Source organism: Cololabis saira, chromosome 14, assembly GCF_033807715.1.
Source record: "Cololabis saira isolate AMF1-May2022 chromosome 14, fColSai1.1, whole genome shotgun sequence".
Taxonomy (NCBI): domain Eukaryota; kingdom Metazoa; phylum Chordata; class Actinopteri; order Beloniformes; family Belonidae; genus Cololabis; species Cololabis saira.
The window spans coordinates 22,895,326-22,908,878 of record NC_084600.1 but is presented as its reverse complement, the minus strand read 5'-3'; the positions used below and the strand labels follow the sequence as shown (position 1 = coordinate 22,908,878).

The 13,553-nt window shown below is 43.1% G+C and overlaps 1 protein-coding gene across 9 annotated transcripts in view; it reads right to left on the bottom strand.

Annotated features, from left to right (window-relative positions):
- auts2a (activator of transcription and developmental regulator AUTS2 a) overlaps nt 1-13,553 on the bottom strand; it is a 352,954-nt gene that overhangs the window by 178,282 nt on the left and 161,119 nt on the right. For all 9 annotated transcript variants that reach the window (XM_061740173.1, XM_061740172.1, XM_061740176.1 and 6 more), the window contains one exon: nt 9,642-9,743. In XM_061740173.1, coding sequence (XP_061596157.1) covers nt 9,642-9,743 — 102 coding nt within the window. The remainder of the gene's footprint in view (nt 1-9,641; nt 9,744-13,553) is intronic.

The window sequence follows — 13,553 nt, the reverse complement described above, 5'->3', positions numbered from 1 at the left end:
AAAGAGAGGATCGACTGGTATGACATAAAAAAAATTTGCAGCTTCAGGTTCGAGTTAAAGGGAAAGCGGAAGTAATATCTCCTTGAGAGCGGGACGTACCGCAAAGGCAAAGACAAGGTGGCAGCGCATAACCGTGGCCAATTTCAGTGGAAATTATGTGGAATAGGATTTGTTATTGGAAGCCTCAGAGCCTGAATATTTGGCAAGTATCGCTTGGCTCTGGTACCGGTTTAAGCTTGATAAGTCAAAATGGATTCCGGCTGAGCCTATTTATGTCATTCCTGAAAACATATGGATAGGATTCAGGCGTTCAATACTTTCAACCTCCAACAATGACATTCAACACCACTTCTCCAGTACATTAATCTTCCATGAGAATAGATTTCTCATCCGCAGCAGTGAAAGGCTGCATTCAGGCAGGATGAGCCAACAGTTGTCAGCACACCGACATCCCTGTGTATCGGTTTCAGCAATTCAAAATGCTTATTTTGCTGGGAATGCTTTGCAATACATAAAGACATCAAAGGTTGCAGTGTTTCTCTGATCCCTAGTATTTAGTTCGTCAGACAAGGGCTCTACTGGGTGTGTGGTAAAGAATTAGAGCTGAACTCGTGCCATGTGTTTAAACGCTCATGACCGTGGGTCCCTCGTTCTAATTATATTTCTGGAGAGCAAATGCAGGGGAGTCACAACTAAACCCTTGCGAATGCATGCACAAGGGCTGTAGTGGCCCTAACACTCGCTGAGACAAGCCATCCAGCGGCATCTTGCGCGGCTGCCTGATGGACATTCAGCTTTTGGGTGCTGGCAGGGCGATGGAGGCAAAGCATAATTTTCCCCGACTGCTGTGTCACAAAGTGTCATACTTTGTTCCCGACGACTCAGCTGCAGGCGCGAAGAGAGAAAATGGGAAAGAACAATAAAGGAGACGGAGAGAAGAGAAAAGGGGGCTTGATTTGGAGTGCCAGAGGTGGTAATAAGCATGTCTGGCCACTTCCTCGGAGACAGCCTATTCATCAGGCTGATGTAGGTGTAAGCAAGTCAAGTGATCTTATGTCTGGATCTTTTGGCGAGCCGGCTGTACAATCAAGAAGCCTTGTATAATGAGTAAGAAGAAAAAAGGGGAAAGCTCTCATGACATGAACTCCTCTGCCACTTACAGGGACTAAGAGATGGTTAGGAAGCCAGGACAAACACGCCGCCATCTGTTCCAGGTGTTCCTCATGAATTAATAAGGAACCCAGATGGAATAAATGAAACTGTTAGTCGTTCTGTTGATGCTGTTTGCTTTAAACAATTCTTCATTGGATCAAAGAGGCAAATGAGCAGTAAAGCCAGCTAACTCCTTGTTATAGCGTCTCATTCTACAGGAACATGAAGACGTCAGTCGAGTTGATCTCCCACGACTTTTCAGCAGTTCTTTTAAGTTCTTACATAAAAGACCGGCGAAGCTCTCGCACATTTAAACCACTAACTTACTTCTTAGCCTCCCCTACTGGCATGCCAACGTGCCACACATGCTTTATTGATGTTTAATTTTACACTGACGGTCTGCTGCTCTTCTTCACATCCAGAGACCAAATTGATAGGATTTTGCAGAACAAAATTTGTACTTTGCATTTTGTAGTCTTGCAGCGTGCCCTCGCATGTGACTGCTGCAAAGTCATTAAACAGCCTACGAGACAATAAGCAATCCCTGCGCTACATCTGCCGCTCATTTCTCAGAGCCACTACGCACACGCTGGAACCTCAAAAGAGAGTACGATCCCATGATAATGAGCTAATTATAGGTACAACATTCCTGCTTCCATATCTAAATGCTTGTCTCTAATAAGAAACATTTCAAATCATTGAGAGGGAGAGAAAGAAAGACAGATAATTGATGCAAGCAATTACAAGTTCTGTGTCAGAGCAAATTGGCCAGCATATCTGGACATGTAGCGGGACTGTGACCTCATTTACATCAGAGTGTCAGGAAATAATTGCAGAATGTACTAAGGAGGTGGTATGGACAAAGTGTAATGTAGACCTGTTCTGGTCACATTACATAAGCAGCCCGTTCGGACGGTGGGATTCATTTCAGCCGAGAAGCTTATGGAGCAGGTTGTGCTCCAAGGTCAGGATAAAATACGATATATAAACCCGGTAAATACCAGCAAAGCTCATCCTGGTAATGCCGCATACAAAATCACACATTCTTTACGACATCCATCAGTTTCCAAGAGCTGTAATTTAAGCGCTGGGTCTGGTTTCACCGAGCACACACAGGATTGCGAATAGGCCGTCATGTTTTCATCAGAAAGCCAGTAATAATGGAGTTCAGTTTTACTAGCCAGAAGAAAGACTTCAGCTATGTTTGGGCTGTAACCACTTCAAAAGCTTGGGTAGACTCTGTGTACTTGACTTAACTATATCAATTCCAGATGTTTCATTACAAAAGGGCTTTCAAAGGCAAAAAAGAAGAAAAAAAGATCCTGTTCTCTGAGCGGATCCAGGACATCCAGGCATGGACTTCAGGACCCCACAATTTTCACATTCGCATTTCAGTCAGAAAAAAAACAGAGCACAAAACCACATGGACTCTCTGATACTATTGATTTATGGGAGTAACTCCAACCAGATTTCTAGCAAATTATTAATTTAGTGGTAAGTTTGTGTGTGTGTGTGTAATCATATATATATATATATATATATATATATATATATATATATATATATATATATATATATATATATATATATATACATATATACATATATACATATATACACATACATATATATATATATATATATATATATATATATATATATATATATATATATATATATATATATATATATATATATATACACACACATACATACATACACACACGTATATCCACACACATATATACATACTGTATATATATATACATATATATATATATATATATATATATATATATATATATATACACACATACATACATACATACATACATACATACATACATACATACATACATACATACATACATACATACATACATACATACATACATACATACATACATACATATATATATATATATATATAGCCAAGTGTACCTGATAAATTGGCCAATGAGTATCTAATGTGTAAGTATTCTCAAAAAGACTTGGATGGTTTTGCTTATGCGTAAAAAAACAGGCTGAATTTACACAGAAACACAGCTAAAGCAGGATACAACAGGAAGCTTTGTTGGATGATAAAAATGTCCGCTGACGTGTAGGGGTGAATTCATTACAGCCTGCTTCTTGTGCCTCTCATCAGGCTGGCTAACGCCGACTGGCGGGCTCTGACCCAGCGCTGCCGAGCTTCTCTGTATTGCACCCGCCTCTCATCAAGAGCCTTGGGTGGAAAAAAAAAAGGAGTAACGTGCTGTTTACTTGCAATCCCAGGCCCGTAATTGCCAATTTATTTGATAGGCAGCCGGGTAATGATGGCATTTCACCCCTTGCCGCAGAGACTAAACGGGAGTGATTCATCCCGAGCTCCATGCCCTCCACTGATCCAGCAGACTCCCTCTGCTCGGGACTGCTGCCTGCCTGAACGCCTGCCACCCCGACTGAAGGGGTGGAGAGGGGAAGGGGGGTTATTGTGGGGGGTGGGGGGTGGCTGCCATGTCGGCTTCAAACAAACCCAAAGGGGAACCCTGAGCTCCTAGCAAATGCTGCTAAGCCTGCCAATTTAGCTGGGGTCTGGGGTTGAGGCAAACACAGCCAAGCTGATGTGCCATTTGTAGGCCTTAATGAGCTGGCAGGGTGGAGTGAGGAGGGACGGTGAGCTGGAGAGACGAGGCTGCCAGGCTTGACCTCACTGGCCTCCATCTTCCTGCCAGCCAGTGCCAGGTCGGCAAACTCATTTCATCTGCTTCATTGGAGTGCAGTCCAGCCGTGAGGGGAGGGGAGTGCTGGAGCAAATACCGTTAGCGAACTGTTGGTCTAATGATCAGTCTGGGTCATAGAAAGCTTGTTTTCCCACTGTAAAGGAGCATTTCTATGCAACTGACCCACATGAGCGGCACAATTACAGCGAGGGGTATTTCCACCAAAAAGTGTTTGAGTCTTCAGCAGAACATCACGCATGTCTTCGTTAGCACAGAAGAAACTTAAAATGACACAGAACACTTTCATTCCTTTTAAATTGCCTTTTTTTATTTTTGTTAAAGACTATGAGCACAGAGTGCTGCTCTGATCCACAGACTTGCACCTCGTGAAGTGGATTTGTACAGCATGGCTGGAGGGGACTTGTTCAGAAATCTGTAGGGACTTCAGATGAAGCCTCACACAGTCCGGCCGTCTAATGTGACTCGGGGGTCTAAAAGTCTGCCTCCATGCTGGGAGGCTTTCGGCAGCTCTTCTGAAGACACGCACAATCTCCTGTGGGGTGACTTGACCAGATGGAGCAGGAAGAGGGGAAAGCCCTGCGACGGCTTCCTCCAATACTCCCGAGTGTACTGAGAGGCAGAAATGCCAGCTCAGGTGGAAGCAATTATAAAGAGGGGCTGGGGATGATTTTAAAGGACCAGTTGGAAATGGGAAACGTAGATTGTTTTTACTTTAGAAAACCTGACTTTTTCTAAATGAACTGAGATTTAAAAAAAAGAAATTCATTTAAGAAATATTCCTCAAAAATGTTAAAAACAAATTGGTGTTCTAAATTCAGGGCATGATTTCATGAGAGCACGGTGGGCTGAAGAATGAGGGAGGGATCATATACTGATGTAACTGATGAAACATGTTCCAGTAGACTGCAACAACTCCCAGCGCATGTAATCAACACAACATAAACGGAGAGAAGCGGCTGGCTCACGAGGTTCGTTCGTATGTTGTCAAGACAAAGAACACTGAAATCAAAACAATGATTTTATAAAAAGCTACACGGAGCAGAGGCCTCTTTAACCTCAGATCAGAAGACAGTCTGCGATGGCAGGTGAAGAATGAGTGTAATAAACAGAGAAAATATAATTTACTATAACTTTTATGTCGTTGCAGAATGTGAACCTAAAAGAGTTCATGTTTTTCAGGCCTGCAACTAGAAAGAAGTTAGAACATAGGAGCTTTACAACTCTTTAATGTTGCTGTTTGTTGGCACAACATTCAGAAGGCGATGTGGCGTTAAGGACACAGAGAAACAAAGGATTTCAGTTGTAAAATTATCCTCCATATGAATTTGAATGTGTGCACCAAGAGATTGATCAATAGACAAACAATAACAGGTCCTCGTTCCCAAAGATATTCAGAACAGTCAAGAACGCAGACATCATTCAAAAATGTATCATTCTGATCAGTTTTACAAACACTAAGCAGATCATGTGTAGCCTTCTGCTCAATATGACCACTAAATCTAAATCCTAGAAGCATCATGTTGGTTCTGGGCTCTATGGTCATGGCGCTGGTAATGGCTGTAGAGCCATGGTAACAACAGATCCTGGGGGCTAAAGATAAACTCAGTACGTCATTGTTTTATATTCCAGTCACAGTCACAGTCCTCATTCGTAAGTGATTTCAAAAATCCATTGTTCATGCAAAATTTGTGTCGGTACGCTGCCGCATCGTCGCCACAGCGAAGTCCAACAAAAATCAGCAAGTATCATTTCAATTTCTGTTGTCAACATCAAATTACTTATTTCATTTCATGCCCAGTCAAGCATGGTAAAGCTACATGCAGAATCAGCCTTGCTTCAGTTGTTCAGTCATGTCTTTCTCAAAGACTAGCTTGCTTCCCAACTGACAACTTTAATTATGGCCAGATATCTGATCGCTTCGCTGTGGATTCTCCACACAAATCAAAGAGCAGGGCCGGGTTTCTGGCAGCAGGGTCCCTCGAGCCAGCTCGCTTTACAACTTGGAATATGTCACAAGGTGAAAGGACACACAGGCGATCTTTCTTTTGTCAGTTAATACTTGCCTCCAGCGTCTCCATGACGATTGTAGGCCCAGGTGCCTTTTTGTTTCTAATATCGGTCGTGAAAAACTTCATTGTAGTGTACAATCTCTTCCAGACAGCCAGAGCATGTATGTGTGCATGCTCGTGTCTCTGCAGGACGTAAATAGTACTTCTAACCAGACATATTTTAAAAGGCTGCTTAATTCAAATGGTGACAATTTCTCACAAACTGCTGGTTGAGGTAGAATATAAGTGCAAAGCAACACAAACATTTTAACACTTGATAATACAACTGATGATGTTGCACTTGTTTCCATTCCAACATATTTTACAAGCATTGATTTGTTTCTGATCCTAAATGCTGCAGCTAAAGTTAAGACGCAAAGTTGAGGGACAGATCAGTTCCAGATTCTCGTTGGCTGCATTTTCACATCCAGGATCGGCTTTTCAAATACTTTTCTTCAGATACGACTTTAAAGGCCACCCTTGATCTCATCTTTGGGATATCATAGTTACATATTAGCCAACATAGCCCATCACTCTGACTGCAGGCACACTTGTGGTCCCCAGACTGCCCTAAAGTAGAATGGGAGGCAGAGCTTTCAGCCATCAGTCATCCGTCTACCTTTCACATTAGGTTTAAAACTTCCTCTTTTAAAAACCTAATAGTTGTAGCTCTGTGGTTCTCAAAGTTTTGACAGTGATTACCACCATACTTCCAAGGCTTTCCAACTACCACAATTGCAATTCGGTGCTATAAACTACGTATATAGAGCTTACACTGGGGGTATTTAAGTTGCTAAAAAGAATATTATTCAGAACGTGCTCCCGTGATAAGCAAGGTCTGCTTTGCAAACCTCGCAAGTAATCTTTTTATTCGCCGTATCCAGGCTATCCAGACTCCGTGCCTGACGCGCACCTCCCACAAATTACGCGTCGAGAGGTCGCAGACCAATGCAGACCGAGAGGGCTGTGATTGGTTTGCTTTGTAGCAACGCATTTCCGGTTCCGGTTCGTGAAGTAGTAGTGAACTTTCAATGCTCTTTTCTTTGTGTATGTGTGATTTATTTTGTTTTGTTTTTTTGCACAATAGTTGTCCTTATCTCTTTGATTCACTGTGACCGGAAAAGTCGGATAAACCATTCAGGAAAAGATCGCGCCCCCCTAGAGGCCGTGGGGGGTATTGCACCGTGCCAACAGTGTTGGAGAAGTCCGGAGGGTTCACGACAGCGTCACGGCAGCGGCGTGTGCTCTGCATTGGTGTAACGCAGAACCATAATCCAGCCTTTACCCGCCACCGCTCACAGAGACGCAATTGTGCATGCGCGACTCTCTGCAAAAATTGTATTGACTCCATTGGAAAAACACGTCTGGCGACAATTGTCGACAATGGAATTCATTGTTGACTATTTTGATTATCGATTTTTGTCGACAACGTCGACGAATCGTTGCAGCCCTACTGACCTCCCATGATACACTGATCACCTTACCTCGTTCTCTTTGCACATGGATGTTTATGCTGGTCTTTCTCTTGGCCTAGCGAGTGTCCCTGTTGTTTTGATATCTCCATCATGTAAATGTTTTGAGCTCAGCTGAGCTGCTTTTGCTGATGGAAACACCTTTTTCCATACTGTCATTTTTTCAAGAGGAATTAAAGAAAAGTCTGTCCATCCTTTGGTCAACTTACCGTACATTAATACAGTACAACAGCTCGGCGAGAAACAAGCACTGATCCTTTTAACAAAAATGTTCCACAATGAAGCCAAGTATTCACGCTGATACTGTATTCAAGGTGTCCTGGTAAATTTACCCATCAACTCAAAGTCAGTGGAAAATAAGTTTCATTTTTATAGTTGATATTGTATTAATACATTAACACATTCCTTTTTGTGAATAAATTAACTCCAAAATCAGATGTCATCATACAAGTGACAGGCTTGCTTCCTCTGGCACCTGCCTCTTGTATGATCGACTGGATGGATGGATGAAATCATGGATGGATGGATGCAGGATGAATTCATAGATTGGATGGATGGAATAATGGATGGATGGATAGAAACATGGATGGATGGATGAAATCGTGGATGGATGGATGAAATCGTGGATGGATGGATGGATGGATGGATGGAATCACGGATGGATGGACATACATACTGATGGATGAAATCATGGACAGATTGATGGACGGATGGATGGATGGACGCATGGAATTAAGTACAGATGGATGGATGGAGAGATGGATTAATATGCTTCAGACTATCTCTCATAATGCTACAATTGATCCTTCAGTAAAGAACATTCTGAATCAAATGTAGGCAGAAACTGTCTGCCACCAGCAGAGCGTCTTTCAATATGTTACGGAAGATTCTTTCTCAGCCCTCAGGATATTTCTTCCTGCTCTCGGTGAAGGCGGACGCATCTTCTTCTCCTCTCCCTCCCCAACCCCCTCGCTGCTGCTCTGTCTTATGGTGTCTTGGTAATCTATTTTGGAGCTTCTCTCTGGATATCTTCCGAATTCTTAACCCATGGTCAGCTGGTCTCTCAACGCACTTCACCAGATAGGGTTAGGGTTAACCCTAGACAAGAGAGGAGAGAAGGAGAGCGCGGGTGCCTGGAACGCTTGCCGCCAGATACACGATGGACTATTGGCATAAGTGGAGGGTTGTGTGTCAGTCCACGCTGTCGGTCGAGGATGTTGGAGCTGGCGGTTACCTGGCATATCGACAGATTCGGAAAACGTGGGCAGCTATTCTGGCCTGTGTGAGGAATTGTGTCGCGCTATCAACACTCTTGGACGGGCTGTGCTGGAATGAAATTGCATTGTGCTGGGACGCTGGCTCAATGACAAATAAAGTACAGCTTGTACTGCATTGATAGGTTCTCATTATTGTTTGTTACCACACCAGAAGCCTTGATATGAACCTCCTTTATACACTGCTCACATTTAATCACTTGATGCAAAACCAAAATGCATTAAAAAAAAAAAAGAAGTTCCACCCCTATGTGGATGGAAGAATAAATGTAAACATTTCTGAACAATGACACGCTTTCACTGATTTGTTCCTCCAGGTTACGAGTATCTTTCCCTGATCATGTGACCATCACCAGATGATAATGGAGGGACTAAACTCTGGGGTGATCGGGCCTTCTCCGTTGCTGGACCCAGGCTCTGGAATAAGCTGCCCCCAGAAATGCGCACCATCACTGACTTTGGGGTTTTTAAATCCAGACTGAAAACCTGGTTGTTTAGACTGGCTTTTAATACATAGTATTGATGTGATATATTCTTAATTTAATTGTAATGGTTTTATTATGTTGTTTTTAAATTGTTTTGTTTTAATGTGGATTTTAATGGAAAGCACTTTGGTCACCTTGTGTGTTGTAAAGGGCTTTAGAAATAAAGATTGATTGATTGATTGATAATGCACAGTGTAAGCAGTGTAAACAGTGTAAACATCAACACAAGCTCTGCTGGCTTTCTTGTCCTTGGTGATGGTGAGTGTTTAACGTTAAAAGCTGAAGTGTTTTCAAGCGGCGTATTGGAACAAATACCAAGTACCATGTTGATGCACGCTTAATTATTGGTGCCTTATCAGTGGGGCGTTACTTCATCACCCAACTTGGATTTTCTTTTCACAACTTTTTACAGGTTTGTCTCAAAAGCACGTTGCACTCCCCAGTTAAAGGCCTGTAACGCTGTGCTGGTGTTAGCTAGGGTACTCACATCTGTCAGCCTGTCCTTGGAGCTGCTCCTGATGGACGGCTTGGACTCCCCGCTCACACTCTCGCTGTCACTGTCCTTGCAGTTATTCTGCCCAGGTTTCAGCTGCAAAACACAACACACAAGACCAAAGGTCAATACTTTAACATGAAGCACAACTGTTAAGATGGTAATTCAGCGTTCTACGTGAACAACTTTGGCGAGGAGAAGCGGCGCTCAGACGTCCGTTCATGAATATGTGAGAACTGGCAGGAGCTGCGGTGCTGTCTCTGTAAATCTGTCATGTTTCTGAGCCTATTCAGTGGCCATCACTCAGCTTGCCAATGATAGATGCCGTCTGATCTCGCAGTGTGAGACTCATCTCGGACCACGGAACAGAGAAAAACACCCCTCCAGAACCTTCAAACAGAGCCCCCATCCTTCCCAGGCAGACGCCGCATGCTGAGGCAGCAGGAGCTCAGCAAGTGTCACCCCCTACACGCTTGGTTCAAGATGCAGATAAATGATGAGAATAAGGAGGAGGGCTGGCCGATCCACAAGCATCTGAGAGATCTTGAGAAAATCTGGAGAACAGGAGGAGTCTTGAGAGTGCAGGGCTCAGCAGGAGGAGGTGGTTCCGTACTCCCAGTCCATGCTGCGCCACTGAAACCAGGCAAATTCTGCCGGTTTCATTTCAAAAAACATAAAATTCTGTTTTTATAAGACAAATGCAGTAAACAACTTTTCTGCCACATGACGCTACAAACACAGGATTCGAACCAGAAAATGACAGCCCTCTCCTCCTCCCGTCCCTCACCTGCAGGCCGATGCTTTTTCATCGGTTCTCTCCTTTCAGGTATCAGCTACCATTTAATGCGATGAAAGGGCAGCGGGCTGGGGAATACCACAGAAACCCATGAAACGAACAGATAATTCAAATGAAAATGTTCTCTTTTCTGTAGCCATTAGAGGCGTGAAGGGAATCCTATTCCTTGGGAGAGTCGCATGATGAACTGAGGGCCGGTGGATTCGCCAGACTGTTGAACGTGATAAGCGCATTGGCATCAGGCTTTCCCTACGCACACGTGTACATGAGTCTGTGTCAATGTGGACCTGGGCGGAGGGGGGGGTAGACAGGGTCCATACAAGGAGAGAAGAGCCATGTGATGTGACAGCACTAATCACCTCCTACACAACCGAGGCACATAGTCTCTGTTTTTCTCATAAATGCCAGTTTGTCTGAGGGGAAATGACTTTTTTTTTTTGCTCGAAAACAAAACCAAACAGGGGAACAATATCTTGTCCAGACTGATCTGTGAAATGATCCCTGAAAAAGCACGAGGGATGTGGTTTAAGCCCCGGTTTACGGTGCCTTCATCAAAACATGTTGACCTATAATATTTATGAACCGACCAGTGTCCCTGCTGACGGCGGTGGGCAGCGCGGTGCGTGCCAGCGCATTTATGAGCGCGCACATGCGCGCGAAGAAAAGCACTTTGCTCGGAGGCTGCTGCCAATCCCTCCCTCAAATATTCACTGCCCGAAACCGAGCTCATAAATGCTGTAAAGGATATAATCACATATATAGAAGGGTTTGCCTTTCATTGATCAATGTGGAGTCAAACCGGCTCTTCTATAGAAAAATTAAATAATTCCACCATCGATTTCCTAATTTATCTGAGGCAAAGTACTGTGTAAAATCAGACATGTCGCACTTATTCAACTGCGTGTAAAGTCTGAAGAACATGTCTAATGAAGACATTCCAATAATGGTCTTCTCATCTTTCAGGGTTATTACAAAGCTCAGGACCTGATTACACAGCTATTTGAAAACGTATCCCTCAGCTTGTTCTCTTTAATTTCCCCCTGAGCTCCCTTAAATTACTTCAGAGAATTGTGTGTGATTTTTTTCTTTTTTTTCATCTGCTCTTCTGTTTGAGCTTCAGTTGATGGATTCATTTCTTTTTACGGCGTGATTAATGCATATCTTAAGCAAATGCAGGGAGTGGTGGTGGTCAGTGCCATCAGACAGCGCAGCTGGAATCTAACGGCGTGCCGTGTGTGAGGGACTCTAACGGAGACGCTCAAGCGTGGGGAGGTGAGGCCTCCTGTGATCTGAGATCATTTCATCACTCTCGCAGCAGCGTGCAGGTCCTTCCCTGTGCTTCTGATGGGCTTTTAAACAGAGCTTCAGTTTCAAACTGATGCGCAGATCCATGTGCTAATGAGACACTAATTAAGAAGCCGTTTCAGGCCTAAACATGCTCTTCAGTGTATACGTTACCATATGGGGTAAAGACTGCTCTTCAAGGAACATAAACAAATGTTTTTAATATTCCAGAGGATGATTTCACAACAATTAAAGACCGAGCGAGGCATTAGAACATAATGAAACATTTAAACTACCAGTAAGAGAAACTGCCATTAAGTTTAAGGCAGTTGCTTTATCTCAGTCTGTTGGGAGGAGATTAATCCTTTTTTTGTTTACTCTTCCTCATCTCTAGAGAATAAACAAACACTAAAGTGTTTCCCTCAGCGGTCAAAGCTTCATGCAGGAACATTGCATGCAGCATGGTCCAGCGCACGTTCACGAGAAACAAATTCACATTGATTACACATAATTATTAAAGGGGAACAAAAGGGGAACTCAAGTTAAAAGTGCAAGTTTGACCCGTTACTCCCACCGTTTTATTGTTATAGTTTAGTTTGACAGTTTTGTTTTTTTTTTACATCACCAACAAAATGTGTTTAAGTCAACTACACCCTTATATAAAAAGCAAACCACATATAATAACAGTGAAAAGCAGTTTTTCTGGGAACATTCTTATACAGAAATAATAGCGCCTCAAATTCAAAGAAATCTGGGATAAAAACAGCAGCAATTCTAAAACTGATTTTTATTTAGTTTGAAATAGTATGAAGGCAGGATATTTGATGGCCTTTCTTCTCTCATATGGAGCTGTATACAACCTATGTGACAGATATGACGTAAAAACCTGTCTAAGGACCTGTCAGCCGCTCTCTTCACAAACCTCTCCTACGGCGTGGATTTCCTAAAAGGTGTCAGAAGATAAGCACTTCTTGACTGGCCTTGACAGAAGATCAACCCGTTTCACACAAAATACTGCACGTTGAGCCACGCACTGTTGAATTCAGTAAGTCCGACCACACACGAGGAAACTCTGAGGGAAGCTGCTTTTCAACAGGTCTGGTCGAAGTTTGGGATGAAATTTGTAACCGTGTTTACACGTAACCTGAATACACCGTTGTTGGAGCTGCCACTTGAAATACCTTGAGGTGCCTCTGAGTAGTATAAATTCTTTAAAAATTACTAATCTTGACACATGCACAACATCTCAGTGAACAAAAAGTAAATACAAAATCTCATAAAAGAAGCCAGTGAATGTGGACTGTGGTCTTTTCATAATGGTGTCAGCTATGCGGGAGGTGACGAGAAAAAGTAATAACGTTAGATGGAGGCGTTGCGAAGGTACATTCCAAGACGAAGGTTAAAATCAGACATCTCGTTTAGCCCCGTTACCTTGAAATGTGCTGTAAAGCAGCTATTACAACACTGTCTCAAACATGTGGAGTCAATTATTTTCTCACTTACTGAAAAGTGCTCACCACTGCCATAGTGGATTTTTACAAGTGTATTGACCTATTCTCAAGGGCTGCACTACAGCCCCAATGCAATCAAGCACAAAAGTAGGCCTGCTAACATTTCTAACCACAAAGGCCTTTTTAAACAGAGTCATACACAAACAATCCTCCTCGGCAGCTCCACCCCCACATCCCCACCCTTCATTCCACAAAGAGACGAAGAAGAAGAAAGAAAAGAAAAAAGAAGGATAAAAGGGGGAGAAAACTGGGCTCAGCTTTCGACTGGCCTCGGTGGGATTGTGCTGCCATCGGCTTCTGGTTTCCCTTAGTTAC